The 22346-nt window shown below is 38.0% G+C and overlaps 1 protein-coding gene across 12 annotated transcripts in view; it reads right to left on the bottom strand.

The window, feature by feature from the left end:
- Nucleotides 1-27: 27 nt before the first annotated feature.
- The window catches only part of ARHGAP21 (Rho GTPase activating protein 21), a 111576-nt gene continuing 89257 nt past the window's right edge, over nt 28-22346 (bottom strand). For all 12 annotated transcript variants that reach the window (XM_086861178.1, XM_086861144.1, XM_086861173.1 and 9 more), the window contains 17 exons: nt 14284-14442; nt 14028-14130; nt 13903-13939; nt 13267-13392; nt 12239-12523; nt 11087-11151; nt 10858-11006; nt 9261-9403; nt 9021-9176; nt 8835-8913; nt 8286-8359; nt 8111-8200; nt 6636-6761; nt 6406-6447; nt 5972-6077; nt 4173-4204; nt 28-2612 (listed from right to left, as the gene is read on the bottom strand). In XM_086861178.1, the coding sequence (XP_086717304.1) occupies nt 879-2612; nt 4173-4204; nt 5972-6077; nt 6406-6447; nt 6636-6761; nt 8111-8200; nt 8286-8359; nt 8835-8913; nt 9021-9176; nt 9261-9403; nt 10858-11006; nt 11087-11151; nt 12239-12523; nt 13267-13392; nt 13903-13939; nt 14028-14130; nt 14284-14442 (3506 nt within the window). In that variant the 3' untranslated portion in view covers nt 28-878. The remainder of the gene's footprint in view (nt 2613-4172; nt 4205-5971; nt 6078-6405; nt 6448-6635; nt 6762-8110; nt 8201-8285; nt 8360-8834; nt 8914-9020; nt 9177-9260; nt 9404-10857; nt 11007-11086; nt 11152-12238; nt 12524-13266; nt 13393-13902; nt 13940-14027; nt 14131-14283; nt 14443-22346) is intronic.

Consider the following 22346-nt stretch of genomic DNA (forward strand, 5'->3'; position numbering starts at 1 on the left):
CAGAAAGAATTCAAATCACACAAAGAGTCACCAAAACAATTTTATTTCCAGTGTTTAAGTGGGTATGCACACAGGCATGATACAGGTTTGGATTCATTAGGTCTTCATGCAGAATTATATTCTCAATAAAAGAAACCAGTTCCATCCAGTATCCACTATCTACACGCCTATGTTACAAACATTTATATCAAATCTGGTATCTGAAGAAAAGATACACATGTAATATGTACAGTTAAGTTACTTATTTTACAGAAAGATTAGAAATTCAAGTCACATAAAACTCAAAATCTGTATTAAAATTGGAAATATAAAACTCCAATATTTACTGGAATGCCTAAGGAATGGAAGCTCTGTAGCCACCTGTGTTAACATTTGTAAAATGTAATGAAACTCGTTAACAGTAAAATGCATTCATTTGTTTGCAATAAGTTTCTCTAATTTAGCAATATGGCACCCTAACAAACCAAATGAATTTATAATGAGGCACTTGTTAGTGACTAAACCAAAAGAACAATTTTCCTGCATACTAATGTCAGGCCAACTCTCAGTCAGAAAACCATGTATACACTACACAGCATGTTGCATCAGATGCTTTGTTCAACATTTGTATGCAGCCATCAAATATACTTTTTCTTAAAATATATATATATATACTTTAACTTTAGTGTTCTTCTGGCTGTGGTAATGCACTGTGAAGACGTTCCACAGAGCACATTGATGAAACCAGCCCAAATGAAGGCTGCAGAACAACAACAGTACAGGAAAAAAATATTTATATATGTACACACACACGCACACACACACACACACACACACAGAGTTACTGGGAAGTGTAACAGTAAGTTAATGAATTGCTGCAGTGGACATATCTTCCCATTTCAAAGATACTGGTAAAATCGAGATCTAACCACTTGGGTCCCAGACAGTTTATGAGGATGGGCATCAACTGCAGGGCTGAAGTTGTTTTTGTTCATGTTCTGAAAATTTTCACCGTTTACCTGGTCTGGTGGCTGAAATGGTCCCGAAGGTGGTGTTCTATTAATTAAAGTCAAGCTGCTGGAAGAGCTGCCTTCATCTGCCTGCATCTCTGCAGATGAGGGCAGTTCTACCTTTGATACCTCTGCTAAGTTAGTGTTCTCAAGTCTGGGCTTTCCAGTTTCACCCGTATTAAGGTCAGTTGTGCTAGTGCGTAAACGTTCTCGTGCAAGCCAGTCCGAGATCGAGAGGTCCTGGGCTGGACATTTTGGCTTCAACCGAGTCACAGCTGAAAGCTCAGATTCTCTCTCTCTACTTTGACTTGGTTCTTGAGCTTTCCAAGCATTCAGGACACTTATTTCAGCAAAATCCCTCTGCCCTCCAAGTGTGTGCCTTCGTCTAATATTCTTTCTCTTTGCAGTCTCTGCAGAGTTAGCTTTTTGATTCCCAACTCCAAACATGTCATCAGCAGATGATTTGAGTCGCAGCTTTAACCTGTCTGTAATCTTAAGTCTCCACGTAGGTTCTTGTTTGTCAGCCTCACCTTTGGCCGATGTAGCTAAACTGCTTGTAGATCTTCCTTTTTTCATGATGTCAAACATTTTGGTCACAGAAGGCAAGTCCTTCTCACTCTTTGCATCCCCTGACCCCTCACTGTCCGTTTTGTGCCGTGCAGACTTTCTCCTGGACAGTGTATCACATTCAATGAGTTTGTGTGAGCTAAAAAGTCTGCGACTCTCTAACTTTGGTGTGGAACTTCCCTCAGTACAACTTACTTCACTTTCTTCAGAGTTCCTCCGACTGGTCTTTACCACTTCTGGAACTTTCCCTTTGGACAGCCTTTCAGCAGCAGCGCTGGTGGCAAAGACAGGGAAGTCACTTTCACTGTCTGTCTCCATAGGACGCCCTTCGCTGATCAATTCACTTCTTTCATCATCAGCATCTTCTCCCTTGCTTTCTGTCACTGACTGCACCTCAGGGCTCAGCATACTGGCATCTAACCCAGTCAGATACATAGTAGATGAAGTAGTTGAGTAATCTGAGGTGATGGAGCTGACATCAGCTGCTAAAAACTCATTGTGTTTAATTTCAGGGCTGGCTACTTTTTTGCATGAGTATCTATGCTGGGAAGCCTGGGAGGAAGTGCTTAGCATAGTGCCAGAGTCAGACACTGTCTCCTCAACCTGGGAAGAAGATTGTGAAATAGGCATTTTTGGGTTATTCTTCTGCATGCTTTGCAGACAATTGGTTTTTGATGATTTTGTACATTTTTCATGGTAAGGCAGTGAAGATTCCTCTGTCAGGATATTTTCTTTCTTTAATGACTTCTTTTCATCCTTTACAACATTCACATCTTTTTTACTGCTGTTCTCTTTTTCCTTCAGGACAAACATCCTTTGTTTTCTCCCTATCTCTCTCGCTCTTTCATATTCCTCTTTAGCTGTGTCCTCTTTTGCTGTGTCACCACGAGATTGTTCTGCAAGCTCCTTCTTGAAAAACACATTATCCAGCTCATCCTCTGAGCTACTTGGTTGTGGTTTCTCTTTAGTTTTTTTCCGCTTGCGACTAGCTGCTGCAAAAATGGAGGACACAAGCAGTTCCTTGCTATACTGATCCTTTCCAGAACCCCAAGAACCCTGTTAAAAAAAGGGAGAGGGCATAATTAAAGCCAAAAAGCAACATTCATCAGCCTGAAACAGTTTAAAAACAAGTAGAAAGCTTCACAGTAGAAAGTGCATCTTCATTCAGGAAACATTTACATGCTCTTTCTGTAGTTGAAATGACACTGTCCGAGAAGTCAATTTCCTTCCTGACCATTCCACTTTTTATCTGAGTCCCTTCAACTAGTTTGTGTGTACCACTATTTGGTTTTTGATTAATAAAGCAGGCACCCTTACATTAAGAAAACCTTTTCAAGACTGGTTTGAATTGCTTCACAGATGCTTCACAATTCATCCTTTCAATGTCTTGCCTATTGATAATTGCTCCATTTTTCAGTTCGTCTTTCACCTTTCAGACTGAGTTTGTAAATTAATTACTGCCAATAAAATGAATGTTACTCATAACTAGTTTATGTGTTAAGTGTAAGTTAAGCTTAATTTAATTTAAGTTAGTTTAAGTGTAGAAAATTTAAAAATAAACTCCCTTATTTTAGAGGAATTTACCTTTAAAATGACAGAAACATTAAAAGTACAAGACAAATAATTTCATTTCATGAATTAAAAACTATTTTCACTACTCTAACATTACCACCTGCCCCTTCAAAGCTATGCACCTTTCCTATTTAGTGCCTCACTGCTACAGGCAGTGTGATCTGGTGTCCTGGAAACTGGGCTATTTTGAAGAAACAGCTGAGCCACCAAATAGCCTCACAGAGCAGCTGTGTTGGCATCTCTACAATGAAGCAGAAGGATGCTTTGAGCCCAGTTCCCAGCTCCAAGGGGGGCATCAGTGCCACACCTGGAATGTGGGCCAGCAAAAAGCTGTGCCATGACCTCCCCGTGGTCAGCTGTGTTCTGCCCTGTCAGCCTATGTTACAGACACTGGTGTAAGAACTACTGAACAGCCCAGGAAACAAAGATTTGTCCACGTGTCAGGTGAGGGCTTTGTCACTGAACTGAGGACTGAAGGAAGGCCCATGTTCCAGTCTTGCTCCCCTGATTCATGAGGCACCGCTCTCAAGCACAGCAACACTTCCAAGGGAGATTCTGCGGAGCAACCTTTAACCACAGACTTTGCCTTCTTCTGAGAGAAGAATTATCTTCTATTATTACTAATAGAAGAACCTATTACCTCCTGAAGAACAGGCTGAATTCTAAGTATATTTTCCTCAGTGAAATAGGGAAACATAAATACTCTCTGAGAGTTAGTACTATGCCAACAACAGGAAACACACTATAGATACATTTACCTCTATTAAATGCGATGCAAAAAGGAGGTAAGTGACTACAATTTTAAGAGCTTGGAACAAAGCTGTTGCTGTGTGCAGCTGACTGCTTTGGTAGATGCAGCTAACTGCACAAAAGTACTTTTCCAATTTAATATTTCAAAAATAGGCTATGAAAAAACAGTACTACCACTTACTCAAGAAATTCTACATAAGCTTTATAGTGCACCTGCATACCAGTGATTTAATAACAGAAGCATCTAACAGATTTCAGAAGCTTGTAACTGTATGGTATCAGAAAATTATTTACCTTCGATTTTGCTGAGTCACTAGTAGCTGAGTCTGTGGAAAAATTAGAAGAAATTCTGCTCAGTTCTGTGCAACATTTTAATTGTTGCTACAGACAATGCTGGACTTATGAAAAAGACAAGCACAGAACAAGATGTGAAGCAAATTAAAACCAGAACAAAGTGAATAGTCAGAGCTCACAAAGATGCAAGCTGCACCACAGAAAGCCACCGCCATGAAAGGATGCTGTGAATTGTAGGCAGAACCAGCTCAATGATAGGAATGGCAAAGGAGCCCTGTTCTTCAAAATAAAAAATAGAAATACTAATGTTTATTCGATGCTTTAAGTATACAGCCCCTGCAAAACCGCAGCTGAGAGACCTTATCAGGATGGCACTGTGTACTGTGTCCTGAGATTCAGGATACACAAAGCAAAATTGAGTGTCTTTGTAAAGTTGGCTCCCTAGGTACAAATCATGGTTCTTGTAGTCATACTCTTTTTGTGAGGTTTTAAAGAAATTAAGTCATATTTTCTGTGCAAAACCCCAATTATACATCTCTCTCCACCTCTTACTACATACAGGTAAAATTTTGTTTTTAAATTGTCTAAATGTCAGCAGCTACCAGTTTTGTACTTTCCCACAACAAGCGCTTTTATGAAATGAAAAATGGACACCATAGTTTCACTGTCTCGCAAAACCCAAGATTATACAATTATAAAGGGGGTAGGAAGGGGCTAGCACAATGACTAAAAAACATGAACTTGGTACTTTCTCCCTGGGAAGAAAGAGCTGAGCCCCCTGCCACACCCCTTTTTGACACATGGCTAATGCTTTATGACTAGAAAGACTGGTAGACCATACCATGCTATTTCTCCTCAGGGTCTGCTTCAGAGATAACAAGAAACAGCAGAAAAACTTTTAAAAAGTAGCATTGATCTGTTCAAAATACTCTTAAAAGAAAATTTACAGCACAGATCAACTTGGGTTTTTTTCCATTTACAAGAAACGGGGGTTTCTGCAGACAAGGCAGCTACAGTGTGGGCAACAGTCCTCCTTCTTCCTACAGTTCCAGCTGTCCATCAGTGACATCACAGAATCCACTAATGACATCACCGTGTGATAGACTCCTCCCACTTCGCCTGTTACAACATCAGTACAAAGTGACTGTTTCAGTAAGTGCTGAACAACCCTTTGAAAACTGAAACAAAAGCTAGAGACCAAGGGATAACATTCGTGGGATACAACATGCTGGGTTAGTGCAATAGTAGAGTGAAGGGAGGAGGGGAAAAAAGTCACCAAAAAAGAGCCTGTAATGCTTATCCTTAGCCACAAAAGAGGATGGCATTTATAAACAGAAGAAAACCAGCTTTAGTATAAACATACTGCAACATACTTCAAGTGTCCATCACTTGACAAGAAAACATAACTCAATTTTTTGCATTCCCAATGTTGGGAAGGATCAGTATTAGAACACCACTGATGATCAGCCTTTCTGCCATCACAACAAACCACTTTATAGCAGCGTATCTGCTTGACCTCACGATGATGGTTACATGGGTTACTGTGAATAAATAAAATACTATGTGCAAACCTCATCTTTTAATGATTAAATTCCTGTTAGACAAAAAAAAGTCTTCCAAATTATATCATGCATGATTATCAACGATTCAAGTCTTTAAGAAGTGTTAAATGATCTTTTGGAAAAGAGGAAAACATTTGATTAGTAAAAGAAAATAGGAAGAGAGAGTTACATTGAGTTAACAGATTATATAACAGGTTATTCTAGCCTATGGATTAACACTGTCCAGGCAAGAGTTACCTGATACGTCTCCAGGAGATACTCCCGTTCTTCCAATGTTGGTGAGTAAATGATCTATGTTTGGCACTGGCTGAGATTCTACAGTGTTTTCCTCCTGAACTGCTGTCTACATTAATAAACAAAGATCTCTTCATCATCGTTTCACAAATAGTTCATTACGATTCAACAGCATTTAGAAAACTGCTTTATTCACCTGAAGAACACGAGGAAAGCGTGTCCTATTTTCCTTTATGCTTTTAAAACAAATGCATGGCTTGCTTTTTAAAAAAAAAAAATAAAATTCATTACTATAAGGACTGGAAAGCTAAAAAGGTGCTTCTGAAGAGCAAACCATACAGTGACACAGTAAAAAATATACAGGCGTTCTAGAGGCAGCAGAAGCAGATTCTAAACTAAGGCAGATAGAACACAAGTATTTATGCCATAATACTTACAAGAGGTTCTTCAGCATCATCTTCTGTGAAAAACCAGTCATGCTAAAAGTTAAAATAAAAAAGGTGAAAACCCCACAGGAAATATAAAACCCAAATGTGGCACAAAGACAGATTTTTCTAGAAGTGAGAGTTTGATGGATAAATATCAGACCCAAACTGGCCCAATGAGGAAAAAGCTGGTTGATCTGTGTACGATCTTATTTTTTAAGTAATGAAATGCATCCACTTACTTTTTGGATGAGTGTTTCTACAATTTTATATTGGTCTGGCATGTGCGTAACCATGTGTGTCATGTTATCATCAGATGTCCTCACAAGTGTTGGACCAAATACTATTGCCAGGTTTCTTGGTTCCATCTAAGAAATGAAATATTTCCACATCATACATTTATAATGAGAAAATACAGCAATATGGGCTAAGCATATTAATGTAACACTATAAATATATATAAGAACCATTTAAAAAAAGAACATGAAAGGAGTTTGTTAAACGTACATTACTGACTCAGGTAGGATGTTACACTGCACCAAAACTCTCCAAATGCAGCTGCAATAAATGTACCAAACATTTCTGCAATTCACGATTCCAGCCTTCATTAACCTAGTGCAAGCAAATGGCTCCACAAACAAAAAACTCAAGAACCCAGACATATTCTTTAGACTTCCTGGGGGATCGTTTCTTCCTTCCTTAAAGAAACACTGATGCTTGGAAACATTAATGTTTTAAGAATTTTTTTTTATAAAAAGGCATTGATAGCTCCCCACTTTCTTTCCTGAAAACATTTTCCTGACATGCACAAAAAATTAAGCTGATAATCAAATACTGTATTATATCTACTGACAAAGACCTCATTCAATTTGCACCAACTTGAGAGATAGCAGAACAAACATCACCAACCCAAGACATCTATGAGACAGGCTGGGTGGTATGTGATCAGACACTACTTCACAAGTGAATTAAGTATATGACTAATGTTACATCTCTGAAAAATCATTTCAAGAAGCAGCAGCAGAACTTACCTTCTACTTTTGCTTACTTCTTTAACTTAGACTTTACTGTTCTGGTACCAGTAATGTACAGGAGGCAAAGACTTTGTGCTTATCAGAAGTAAGTTGCAAACATGACACAAGTCCCTAATGCTCTCTTAAACTGTGTCTTTTGATAAGACACAATTGTAACAATGCCTCATTCATCCAGCCTTACATATTTAAAAACATTAACAGTATTTAACAACATTTATACCGCCCAACAAAACCATAAAATGATAAAAAAGCTTCCTTTAGGCACTGTATTTAAAAATGACATTTACTATAATTTCCTTATAATACCATCTATAATTTCACTAAAGTTTATAATCTGTTAAAATTTTTTTTTTATGAGCATACAAATACTTTTCTTTCGTATTTAACTGGAAAGTATTATTTGCAGAACCTTCCATATTCACCTCAACTGATCTTTTAAATGATTTAAGATGATTTAAATTATTTGGCCACAGACTCTTCTATATACTATCAATTACATAATTTTTTTTCTTGTATCCTGGATATTGGTAGCCAAGCCACCATGTTTCCTGCCCTGAGGTAAACATCCATAAGCACACCCATATTATGGACAGTTTTGCACTCAGCTACCTCTTCCTGAGAGCTGAAAAAGGGGACAATATTACTAGCTTACTGAAGGATTATAGCACATATATATCTAATACCTTGTTCTTTTCTGAGTTCTCTGCTACTGTCTTCAGGTGTGCAGAAAGAAACTTCAGAGTCTCATAATGGTGTTCAGGTAAATCATGAATCTGAAATAAACAACCACTATTCAGAACACTAAACATTTAATGCTGATTTTGTAGTGCACCTACAACACAACTGATTTTAGTTTACCAGTCTCTTCAATGTTTTCAGACGCTCAACAGGATCTTCTTTTCTATTGGCATCTATAAAATCTGCATATTTGTCTGTTAAAAAAGCAGAAATTATGTAAGTTTTTATATCTATATATGTATGCATGTAAATCCCCATCTGCCAGCCCCACTCCTCCTTGAACACTAGTAACATACATAGAAGAACAACCCCTGAAAGTGATAAATTAGCCTATTACATTGTAAGTGCATGTTTTGTGTGACAGCAGGGAAAAACCCCCCAGCTTTCATTGCATTTGAATTGCATTTCATTGCATTGAATATTGCAGCAGTGGAACTGAAAGTTTTACTCTCTTAGTTGCATATTCATAATCCCTTCACATCAGAGAAATTATATTTACACCTCTCATTCTTAAGAGGATCACCATGACTCCCCACTCTTTAGGAAAGACAACATTTATTGCAGAGTGGGGATGATTTCCCTGGATTTTCTCTCAAATCATCTGAATGTTGTTAAGACAACTGTTCAACTGCAATTCCTGAAGACAAAACTGTAATGAAAACAACCTACCATTGGTAAAGAGGGGTTCTGGGAGCTTTCGGAAGAAAGATTTCAGCAAACTGCTTATCACGTTCAAGTCACGCCATTTCTACGTGTTTAAAAGAAAAGGTCAGACATGCTTTATATTTCTATGATCACAACACAACCAGAAGTTTTAGGGATTTTAATATGAAAATAGTGTGATCAAAGACTTACATCATCATGAACATCAATGTCAGTCATTCCTTTGTTGAGCTCTTCTTGCATACTTGAGATGGCAGCATTATTTCCAGGTACTCTGTAAATACCTGTGTATTCAAGACCTCTTTCTTCAACCAGTTTGCAGCATATATCAACAATTAGTGGAATATACTGAAGAAAAAGAGTTGTATAGGTAAGTAATTGATTAAAAAAGTATTTTAAATGCACAATGAAAGAAAATCTCTACTTCCATACTTTGTTGGTATGAGCTGGAGGGCAGTCATCTAGTCTAACACCAAATGTTCCAACAGCAGAGGGCTTCTTTTCAAATGTCTTCCTCATAATGCTTGGAATGCCTTTTCTCCATGTCCCTTTATCTTTTGGTGGGCTTGTCTCATCTTTTGTTGTTAGGACAGTGGGAAAAAGAAAAATAAAGAAGAAAAGTAAGAACATTTATGTCACAAAACTGACATATAAATACAAGTAACAGATTTGCATAGAGCACCTGCTGCATTTTTAGCTTTTACCAGCCTGGTTTTATGCAACAACTCATTAGTCTGTCTTAAACACAATTTCTGTTACTCTTCTGTGGTTCAAAAGGTAAATCTGAACATACTCATACCCCAGACTTAAAAAAGCAAGTAGCTGGATGCTGCTGTGGCATTTCATCATTCTAAGACTAAAAGTAGAAAAACTACTAAATTTAAACTTGAAATTTATATAAACTACTAGAATTTAAAAAAGTTAGAATCTACATTTAGTAGCACAACACTAAGTCTCCATGAAATCACACTGCTGCAAAAAATACCCATCAAACTCTTGACTCATGCAGACTTACTCACTCTTTCAGAAATTACCAGATTTTAGTCACTCCTAAATAATTCCAAACATTACTCACTTCAAGTATTCTCTATCCAAAAATCAGATTAGAAGTTCAGTTTCCCTGTTTACCTCTCCTATAGAATTACTGTAACAAATTGCAATTCCCATTTATCTTGCACTGCAAGTACGTCCTTATTTCTGGAGACACTCTTTCAGTAGATTTGAGATTTACCCAACATGTGCAATTTAGTTACATGTCTAGCACTGCAGAAGCAAAGGGACATTTTCTGGCAACAAAAAACAGAATTCACTGATAGCTTGAATTCAAAACTGAATCATTCCAGTCTTGATCAAAAGTAGATGCTTATCCAGTGGCCTGAATTTGCACATAACGTTTTTTAAACAACAGTCTGATGTGAAGTACTATGTTTATATACTATGTGAAAAAAAAAAAAAAAAAAGAAAAAGAGTATAAGAAAGAGTAGCTTATGACATTATTTGATGGGGTTCTGATACTGATTCAAGTTTGCAGTGCCAGCTCATCTGAGTTTTTTAGAACTCAGGAGGCATTAATTTAGTTCTGGAAAAAATAATACAAGTTCTCTCCTGTGTCTTAAAAATGAAGACAAAAAAAAATCTGTTCTATACTTTGGAAGCACTTCAGTGGAAAAACTGACCTTGTCACTTCCAAGTCAGCTAGAGACAGAAGAATGAATTCCACACAAAATTATTTCCAAAGTTTGGCAAAATTTTGCTCTCAAAAAGCTTAACACCTGTATTTACTACGGAGCTGTAAGGGGAAAAAAAAAACCAAAAACATGAAAACATCTTGAGAGGGGACTAAAATAAAAAGTTTCATGATCTGAGATGTAGTTCCTAGAAATGAGTAACTAAAGCTGCAGCTTAAAACCCCTGGCTAGTAGTTGGTTGCATCTGTATATTCATGAATTCGAAAATACCTGAGAAGGGCACCTTGATGGCCTTACACTGGGGCAGAAGGGAAGTAAAGAAATACACAAAACATACAGACCTTTAGTGAGAAGCTTCCTTTCTGTCTCATCCTTAGGAGAATGTGGACTCTGAGTCCTCTGTTCTGCTTTAGTTCCAAGTAGAGTCTGTCTGATACTCAGACTCTGGCGAGGTGTTTTGGGAGATGGCTCTGTTTTGCTGCTTGAAGAACTGAACAAGAGAGCCTGCTTCAGTTGAAAGAAGCTAAGTAAGAGCTCCACAAAAATACTGACAACATATAATTCACCCACCTCATCATTGTACTGTACTCTTTAATCCTTCGACTAATAAGATCTCTGCTGGTAACACCAGTATCCTATAAAATAAATTGAGAAATACTTTATAATCTTATAAAATAGAAAAAAAATTCCTTTCAGAATATGATTACCTCTTCCGGTAACCAAGTAAGTATAGAATTCAACAATTCAGTCCATTTCAAAATAAACCCAAACCCTTAACCAAACCAAACATCCTAACAGGCAGTTCCTGAGAACAGTAAAGACAAAACACTTAAAAAACCGCAAGGAAAATAAAAGTGAGTAATTACAAATCAAGTACTGCTATTTACATGTTTTTTTTTCAAAGCAGTATGATCTGATTAATACCTCTGTAACTGAGAGTAAGTTTAAACAGAAAAAATGCAAGTAAACACATATTACTACTCTGAAAAATTCAATCCTACATGCAACTAGTACTTAGAAAACTAACTGCTACTACAAATACAGCTGAAAAAGACATGAATTCAAATCTGCTTTATCTATCTGTGTAATGCTCTGGATAATTATTTTGAATCTGAGCAGATCTGCATGACCACAGACATTCCTCTGTTGCTCATCACTGCAATGAAAACACATAATGAACAATATTGGGACAGATATTGATACCTTACGTACAACAGCAGATGTTTGCCTTTGGCAATGAGCATTAATTTAATTCATAGAAACATCAGCTTTTAATCAGAGAAACAGTCATCTTCAAAGTTTCATTTTTTAACTACTGAGAAACTCTTCACACTGTGCTACTGCACACACCACTCTGCAATGGAAGCCTGAAGAGAGACCACGCTGGTACTAAACCTGAAATTATCTTTTACTAAAAGTTAGGTATTTTAGACAGATCAGTTTACTATAAAGGGTCTCTTCAGTCAAATCAGCAACAGCATAAACTAATTTATTTCAAACATTTGTTTTCTGATTATGATTACACTGACTTTTTAAAACTCTATTAATTCACTCAGTTACCTTTCCTTTCACCTCATTTTCTTTTACATTCCTGTGGGCATTTTGGTCAACTGGTTAATTAAAAATTAGTTTTTCTGTTCAAGCATTAATGACAAGAAAACACAATACATTTTAATTAAAATGCAAAAACAACAACTTCCGCTTTATATATTATATGATTACCTCATCATTTAAGTTGCTGTTGTCTTGTATTGCTTTAATCCACGCTAACATATTATCTCTGTCCTCAGCTTGAAACAGATACTCGCGGTCTGACGTGGTGAGTCTAAATACATTTTTCCTCTTGGTTTCACAGTACGAGATGTCTATCAAGCAAGCATTGATGCTTATAGGCTGTTCTTCCTCAGAGAGGGTCACTTGTTCCTTTTTATCCTTGTACAAATAAAGTGAATGACCTCGAAGAACAACATACAGCTGCTTCCACGGCCGAATGCTCCCACCAACTCGCTGAAAAGCAGTAACCAAGGTGTCAGTTTGCTTACTTGTCACAGCGCACATCTCTGGACTGCAGAACTACCTCCAGAAGTTTGACAAAGAAAGGCTACCCACCTGGCTGGCAGGAAGACTACACAAAGTGGGATTCAGTAATTGCTCTCCATTAGAGGAGTGAATTGCTCGATAACCTGCCCTCCCAGAGCACCCACTGAGTGTGAGCTCCCATGTGACAGCAGCAAGAAACAGAATGAGACAGTTTCTGCTCTGATATTTAGGGAACTCTTGTCCATGCCTTTTAAACTGCCTTCAGGTCAGAATGGCATTTTCATACCACTGCAATTCCAGACAAATTCCAGTTTTCCTTAAGCATTAGTCTATATATGTGCAGAAGGTTAATTTGAACTCAACTCCACAACATTCACAAAAATTACAACTTTTTTCATTATTAGGAAAGAGGGAAAGGGACCTACCAAGGGACTAATTCTCTTTATTGAATTAGTCATTAGAAATTAATTTACTTCAACAGATGCTTTGAAATCTAAAATTAGAACTGTTTGGAAAGCAGTCTGTAGACAAAGCTGAGGAATTGACTGAAAGAAATTTCTAACAGATCAAAAATTTTGACAGTTTTATTGATGATCTTATCCACTCCAAAAAAATAAAAAAAACAAAAAAGGAAGGTTTGAAGTTTCTTATCTTAGTTTGTCACCAGCTTAGCATTTGTCCTAGGTTAAAAACCCAAACGTGACAGGTACCTTTCCTTTGTCTGTAAAAAGCTGACGAAAATGGAGCCATCCTTCTTTGGAGGCATCACCAAACACCTCTGAAGAAGAATCTTTTCGGGAACCAGAGTCTTCTGAAGATTTCTGGCTGTCCGGGACCTAGAGCAAACACCACAGAAAGAACCCCACAGCGTAATTCTATATTCTATACATTTGCCTACAGTTCCTATGTTCAAGATGTTCCTTACTTTAAGGATTTTTTCTTACTTTATTATTCCCCAGGTATATGGGGAAACATAATTTCTAAAGTTTACACACAATAGTGACCTTACACATGCCTAGAATACTTGGAGAAACTTCACGAATCTTAGACTCTCATTAGTGGGTTTTCACAAAAGGCCACCATATTTAAGACACTTTGTTTACAGAGACTGAGGAAAATGAAAATACAGGACCATGAGATGAGTCCAGGAAAAAACAGACCATGTTTACTTATATGAATACATCAGCAGTTTGATCAGTAGCAATTCCAATAAACTTCCTGTCTGCTTAGCACATCACTTTGCAAAACAGACCTGTATAATTCAAACCACTTGTAACAGAAGTATGGGTAATGTTTTGGAGTTTATATATATATATATATATATATGTATATATATATTTACCTACCTTGATCCCCTTTAAACTAGATACATGCTTAAGAGATCTGTTGGAAGAAAAACAAATGTTAAAATGAGATTTCAGACAATTAAAAAACCAGATGTCCAAAGTAACTGATTTTTCCATGAACTCACGATTTTCCCTCTTCTCTGTAGTCATCCAGTCCTTCATCATATGACTTTGATCTCTCAGTTTTTGTGGCAGGCTGGCTATCCAGGACACTAGGCCGGATGGATTCTACAAAGAAATATAAATTTTGAGTGTGCAAGAACTTGAATGACAATTTTGCGACTTATTTCAAGCAAGAAAGAGTTTACAATTTTCACTCCTGATTTCCAGAGTGTGAAAAGAAAAAAGTTGCAAGAGAAAAAGAATGAAATCAACGCTCACCATGATCATGTGAAAGTTGTCGCCGAATTAAAGGGATTGGAGATGTAGGACTGGGAGGAACAGTTGTTATAGCTGGTGCTTGAGAAGCAGATGCAGAAATAACAGCAGAAGCAGGAATGTGTGCAATATCATGGTCAATACTAGGACTAGTCGGTTCATCTACAAAGGTAATATGCCATATATTAACATATTAAATGCATTAAGCAAATGTTCAAACCACATAGCTGTCTGAACTTCCCATTACTGGGATATCAGCTAACTTAAACATGAAGTCATTCTAACAAACAAAAGGGTCCAATTAATTCACACTCTCAAATGTACTTTTTTTTTTCATGAAGAGAAGCCTGTTTTGTTTCATAGGGGTGATAATTGCACATTAGAGATAAAGGCAAAAAAATCAAGGATTTTGTTGCGTGTAAAAGAAACAGGAATCATTTACTATCCTCTCAATATTATTTGCAGGGAGAATTTTTTTTTATATGCATAAGCAAAACCCATACTTGTTTTATCAGTAAGTTTAAACTCAAGAGACAGATATCTACAATAAAATAGGGGCAGACTGTCAAAAGCCATTTGGTTTAAAAGAGTTTTCAACTAAAACAGCCAAGTTACAAGCAAACAAAAAAAGCATTTTAAAGAGCTATCTAGCATTCAAAGAATCAATCCCCCCATCCTCTGCACATTCAAATAAAGAAGCAAGTATTCAGACCTTTAAAACACGGGACTACTACATACCAATCAGTTCTTCCACTAATTGTTCATAGAAACGATCGCATGCCATACATGCCCAGCACCTCTCAGTCTCAACAGCCACAAGGGTCATCATGAAAGATTCCAAAAAGCTTTAAACATTCTAGTATTTAACATGTTTCTTCCAAGATGGAAGAAGACAAAAGATGAATTTTCCAACATTTTGAGAAAAGAGCCATAACATCTTCTAGAGCACATTGCTAGTACCAGGAAAATCATTCTACTGCATGCTCTGGCAGAGGAGGGGACGGAAAAGAAAAAAAATCAAGTCACAAGCAGAGGCTGAACTGTACTGCTGTAATGAATATGAATGTCCTCTAGGTGCTAAGAATTGTAATATGCAGAGCTACTGAAAAGCCTATTGAAACCAATGAACACTCACAGACAGAGGTTTATTCTTTGCTTTGTGCGAACACAACTGCGTGTGCTGCATTGTGCTGTTCCAACAGTCACTAACAGCTCTGTTAAGGCAGCACTTGTGCCATCAAAATTTGGCAATGTACATTTAGAACAAGGCAACAAACAAAGTACAGGATAGTTTAGCAGTAACACGCCTCTAAATTGTCTGGGGTGAAAAATACAGTAACTTTGAAGTTAAAAAAGCATATCCCAAAAAACCCAGTTGCAAACTAGAAACAATAATAAAAAGGAAAAGCCAAAGAATTCATACCAAACCATGACCCTTCTATTAAGAAATTTCCATGTTTTACTTGCATCCAAAGTGATAAATTAGAAGCACTTACAGATGACTTCACTACAGCAACTAGGACAGGAAAAAGCTCGGCTACACTTCCATTTCAAACCTACAACAACTTAATTAAAATTTTTTTAATCTGCTGACTTTCCCTGAAACTAACGTTAACTACGGAATATAATTACTCACTGTGCAATTAATTGATTTACAACACACAGACTGAAAGTGCTCAGGTTTAAGTTATTTATATTAACAGAAGTATCTCAAATACAGTAGTATCTACTCACAAAAACTATAAAAACACTAGCACTTGAAATAGATCTGTGCAAGCTGTGAACACAAACATTTCTGGCAGGAGTACAGCATTTCCCACCACCCTTAAATCCAAGAATTCAGATGAGGAAGAACAGTTTGTAGATCCCTGAAAGCAACAATAATTATTCAAATCATTATTACTTCACAGTGGATCTAATTCCCAGATAAAAAATTGTAATTGTTTTAGAAATACACAAACTTCAGAGGAACTGTAAATGACATCAGTATAGGAGGGGTATAACTATTTGGTCCCTGAAGAGGCTGAAGGTCAGCTAATAACAAGCTTTTATATAATATGAAGTGATTATGGAGCAAATCATGATGTACACCATAGGAGTTTCTATTTATTTAATGTACTCACAAATGCCACTGCTGCTGTTCAGTAAGAAACAAAACCCAAATAACTACATATATTCCTTGTATTTTGATATTTCTTTGAAGTGCTTGCAATATTTGTTTACCTTTTCAGTTTCTTTGACTGACATATTCGCACCCCAAAACTGCTTGCACAGCATGTGAACAGGTATGTTCAGCTCACCAATCAATGAAAATGGCTGTGTCCAAAATACAGTGAAGTGCACAGTACAAGCAAGCCAGAAAAGAAACCACACTAAGTAATTCTCTTTCAGTTTGATACCTCAAATTACTGGTGTCTCTTTAAATGTTTGCAACAAAAAGGTCAAAGACTCCATGGAAATTATTATTCTGGGAGGCAAAACACCTGGAGGACAACAATGCAGTTATTGATCAGAGCCAGCAGGGCTTCATGAGGCAAAGTCCTGCTTGTCAAACCTGATTTCCTTCTACCACAGGGTAACCCACTGAGCTGATCTAGGAAAGCCAGCAGATGTAACCATTTTGGACCTCAGCAAAGCTCTTGATACTGTCTCTCACAGCATCCTGGACAAAGCATCCAGCTCACAGCTGGATAACCCTGTTACACCATGGGTGAGCAATGGATCCAGGTTGGGCACAAAGGGTTACAGTGAATGGGGTGACATCTAGCTGGTGACCTGTCACTACTGGAGTTCTGCAAGGACCCATCCTCAGCCTGGTTCTCATCCACATCTTCATTTTATTCACCCTGACACAGGACTCAAAATAATACCAAGTACATTTGTTAACAATATTAAATTGGATGGAGCTGAAAACTTCTTCAAGGGTGGAAAGGCCCTTGACAAGTTAGAAAACTGTGCAAGCATATAAAGTTCAACAAGGGCAAGAGCCAGATCCTGTACCTGGGATGGGCAGCCCTGGCTGTGTGCAGAGAATGGGCAATGAGAGGCTGGAGAGCAGTGCCATGGAAAGGGACGTGGGAGTCCTGCTCCATGGCAAGCTGAACATGAGCCAGCAGTGTCCTGGCAGCCAGGAGGGCCAGCCCTGTCCTGGGGGCATCCGGCACAGCCGGGCAAGGGAGGGGACTGTCCCACTCTGCTTCGGGGCAGCCTCACCTTGAGTGCTGGGGAAGTTCTGGGTACCACAATATTAGAAAGATATTAAACTATTAAGAGACTATCCAAAGGAGGGCCACAAGGATGGTGGAGGGTCTGGAGGAGAGCTGTATGGGGTCCCTTGGTCTGCTGAACCTGGAGAAGGGGAGGCTGAGGGGAGACCTCATTGTGACCTTGACCATCCTCACAAAGAGAAGATGAAGGGCAGACACTGATCTCTTCATTCTTGTGACCAGAGACAGGACTCAAGGAAACAGCAGAAAGCTGAGTCAGGAGAGGTTTAGGTGGGATATCTGGAAAAGGTTTTTCACCCAGAGGGTTGCTGGGCACTAGAACAGCCCCCCAGGGAAGTGGTCACAGCACCAAGCCTGATAGAGTTCAGGAAGGGTTTGGACAATGCTCTTGGGTGCATGGTGTGATCCTTGGGGTGTCTTGCACAAGGCCAGGAGTTAGACTCAATGATCCTGATGGGTCCATATGATTCTGTGATTACACTTTTCAACCACAATCTGTTCTGCATTATTATCTATGAAGTGATGCAAGAGACTGGCCATCAGAACCAAGGCAGCACAGTGACAGAGCATCTCTGGCCAAGGGGGGATACCACTTGTCACTTCTGTGTGCACATGGTCAACAGTTGGAATTAATAATTTTTAGGAAAAGCCCTTCAATGCAAAAACATTTAAGGGGTAAGACTGAAAAGTTGTAATAAATAGGCAACACAGCTCCAACTACAACTAACTGATACTCTAGCTAAAGCAGAGAGAAATTAGTATATCAAAGTGTAATGCCATGAAGCTGGTGACTGGGGATCTACAAAGATAGGGGGCATCTGCACAAAATGTAGCTGAGGTGAAAAAAACCTGATACTGCAAAGACACAGATTTGTACAGAATGGGCTCAGAGGCAGAACCAGATACTGCAAAATTGAGGATTTCATGGGTGAGAAAGCATGACAAACAGGACACAGTATCCCCACTATGGGAATGAGTAACTAAGGAACAAGTATTAACCAATTGATCAGATATTCAAATAAACAGACACAAAATCACTGAAAAAAAAAAGCACAGATCCATATCATAACCTATTAAGCTGCTACAATACAATTTTATCATGATTAATATAGCATTTTATGTGTTTGTTTATTCTATCTCCTAAACAGTCCCTTAAACATTAAGGTTTGAAAGTAACAACCTGAACACAAAAGGGGGAACATTTTGAGATCCTCAAATGTAGTTTAAATGAATCACAGAATTATTCATGTGGAAGCAAACCTTGGAAGGTCTTTTACCCAACAAGTACCAAATAGAGAGGAAGATCTCCCTCAAGATCCTGCCTGTGTTCTTTCTTTAGATACAGGTCAGGATAGTGTAAGCCTAGTGTTGCCTAACTTAGTAAGCATATCCTATCTCCTCTCAAGGTCATGAACGTTAAACAAGATGGCCGTGAAAAACACCACTTGTAAGCCCTCAGACAAAATATGAACACTTACTTAGGCACTATCTCTGAGACTTGATAATCCAGTTTTTCTATGTATCCAGCAGTACAGCCATCTAGCCTATGGCACAAGGATGCTGTCACAGAAGAGCTCAAAACCCTTGCTGAAGTCAAGGTTGGTGACCCCAAGTGTCTTCCCCTCATTCACAGGTCTACTCATCTCATTACAAAACGAAATGCCATTAGTCAAACACTTGGTAAATCCATGCTATTCCAAATCACCTTCTCCTCCCTTTGCCCAGAAACTAGTTCCAGGAAGACCAACTCCATGATTTACCTAAGGACTGAGATATGGTCAATTGACTGCCTTCCTTGAATTGTCCTTCTCATCATTTTTCAAGATGGGTGTACCATTTGCTTTTTTCCAGTTAATAGGGACCTTTTCCAGACTTCATAATCCTTCAAATATAGTATCTTTGCAGTGACACCAGTCAACTCTGTCAGCACCTGCTGATGGATTTCATTGGGTTGTACGGACAGGTATGGGCTGAGCTGCACTGGAGCAGATATATTAAGAATATCCTCTTCATCCAAGCTGGTATTGATTGTGAGGTTTGTCTGGGTTTGTTGTTGAGCTTTGACTGGTTTGTGGTTTGTTTGTTCTTTTTTTTTGTGATGATGGGGAAGCAAGGGAGAGAGGTATTTAAGAAAGTTGTTTAGTTAACTGAATCATGGGAAACAAATTCAGACAGACTTTAGTACAGCTACCATCAGGGATGCTTTAATAGGGATTTTTAACAAAGAAAGGTGATTTCTCATCCAGTCCATATGGATTCAGTTTGCCAAAGCTTTACTTCATTGGTAATAAAAAATTATTGCATAAAAACTAGCTCCCCAAGGCTAAAGTCATCCTTCACATTTATTCCCCTTCAGGCATGGCAGTCTTGCAACCAATATTTCAACACCTCAAAAGACCTCTAAGAAGGAACTGTGTTATTTAGTAAATGTATTGCAGACCACATTTAAAACTCTAACTGGGCACCTCAATTTAAACAAACAATGTGAATATATGGCCACAAAGCTTAATTCAACAAGTATGTATTTTATAAAAGACTATGTTTTATCTGATTTAAAGATTCAGATCATAAAAATGTAACAGCTGTGCAGTAATGCACACTTAAAAACAGCTTTACATTTCCCATGAAGAATGTTCAGACAGCATGTATGCCCAGAAACAAAAAAAATGTCAAACATACAAGTTTCCAAAATGCATGTATTGAAGGAGATAACTGTATTTTAAGGTTACTGGCTTTCTAACCATAACGAATTCTTGCCTTGGGTATTCGTTTATAGATGCTCCTGTAGTATTTAATGCAATTTTGGTTACTCAAATCTTGTATAAATGTAACACAGTGATTGATTGTAAAAAGCCCAGCCTTCTGCAGAAAGCTACAGAGGGTAGCTCATGTGGCTGTCTGCAAAGCAAAGGGGTAAAAGAGTCATTAAAAACATTATTTTCATTCAGCTGAGCCACAGATGTCAAGGTTCCTTATCGACTCAGATGGCATCTACCTGACAGCCATTACAGAAAGTATTTTAGTAATTGCCTCTATTTCTTCAATAGTTCACTCGAACAACAGGCTATGGCTTTGGGATGCAATTTAAGAATGAATCTAACTTGTCAAATTAATTTGTTTATGTAACAAAGAAGGAACAAACTATCAAGTACTCATTAGTAGAATTAAAGAACCCCTAATCTTCTCTTTATGGAAGGACTGACAGGATGTGCCAGCAACCCTGCAGCAGGCCTGGCTTTAGAGGCACTGCCCTACTGAATTTCAGCCCTATGTCAGTAACTGTTTTGCACTCCACATCCTTGGCCTGGCCAAGCACTCCACAGCACGTGATACCGCAACAGGCTCTGCATTTTCACGATGCACTAACAGTACCTTGCTCTGAAGTATTCTAAATACAGTAGATAAAAGCTTTAAAATCTTGCCCTATGTCTAATATGCCTTCTGTGCCTCTCAGGTTAGACTGGCTCTAGCTTGCTACAGGCAGCACATCCTTTAAAGTACAGTCATGTGCACCAGATCCTTCCTTAAACCCAGGGGCAGGGGGGACAAAAGGGCTAGAGAAAAGGCTGCTAGGCACAAGTGGAGCAAGGGACAGCACAGGAGGGGGATAGAGACTGCAGGGAAGTGGCACCAGTGAGAAGGATGCAGAAAGGAAGGAGAGAGTGTGGACAAGATAACAGAGATTAGGAAAAGAATCCTCATCCACACACAGGCAAGGAATTAAAAACGAAGTCTGTTTCCAAGAAACCCCAGAAGCAGCTGCCATTAAGGTAAATACAGACAGTAATGTAGGCCATTTTTCTTAAAAGCCTGTCAGGAAGACAATCAACTGAAAATACTATGTATACAATTTCACCAGTAGTGAGAAGGCCAGAAACAATCAATAAACAAAAATTAATTGTTACATCAAAAGCAAACTATATGGAACTAACCCTGCTATCATGCAAGACAGCACAAAGGACTAATAAACACCCCATAGCAGTGACTTTTTGTTTTAAATCCTGCAGTATAAACTGCTGCATCTTATACTTCAGCCTGCAAGGGTAAAAGCTCCCTTATGTATTGACTTCCAAGGCCAAAACACATGATTTGGAAAAAAGATAACTCTATTGCCTGGATTCCTCATGACCTGTTACCTCATTTTTTCAAAAAAGAATCTTTAAGAATCTATTTATTTATTTTTTTTTCTAGTTTTTAGGTACTTCCAGTACTGGCAGCACTAATTGTCTTCAGAAAGAACTTCTTCATATATCTACTTTATGTAATTATCCTCATGTGGTCAGAAGAATAGAATGGAAACATGTCTGCATGCTGAGCACATTCATTGGTCTAAGCCCCAGAAACACAGGACTGGAACAAGCTTCCTGAATCATCAAATCCAGTCCTCTGCTAATGCACTCACGTAAATAATATGTTTGTCATACTGATTGAGTTTTACACAAACGAGGCTTCCCAAAGTTATTCTTCATGTCAGACTATTGTGAAAACTGTATCTTGCAAAGTCTATTGTTTATTTCAGTGTCAAACAAAACTTTACCTATCTTTATACACAAAGCAATTCTAAAGGTTCCTGCTTGCCATATTGCCCCATCATGCAAAAAAGTAAAATTCTCAGCATTTTTTGTTGCCAAGAGCCCCAACAGCATTTTCTTATTACCTGCAATTATTATCTGAAGTTATAATGATACAATGAGGATGATTTACACTTTGAAAATATTACTCATATCAAACAAATCTGATGCTTCTACTCAGTCAAAACACTTCTGGAAGTTGTGAATTATTGCTCCCGATTTTAAGTTTTAATTAAAAAAATATTTTCAAGTTACAGAAGCATTTAAA

The sequence above is a fragment of the Cyanistes caeruleus genome, chromosome 1, assembly GCF_971803275.1.
Source record: "Cyanistes caeruleus chromosome 1, bCyaCae1.hap1.1, whole genome shotgun sequence".
Classification (NCBI taxonomy): domain Eukaryota; kingdom Metazoa; phylum Chordata; class Aves; order Passeriformes; family Paridae; genus Cyanistes; species Cyanistes caeruleus.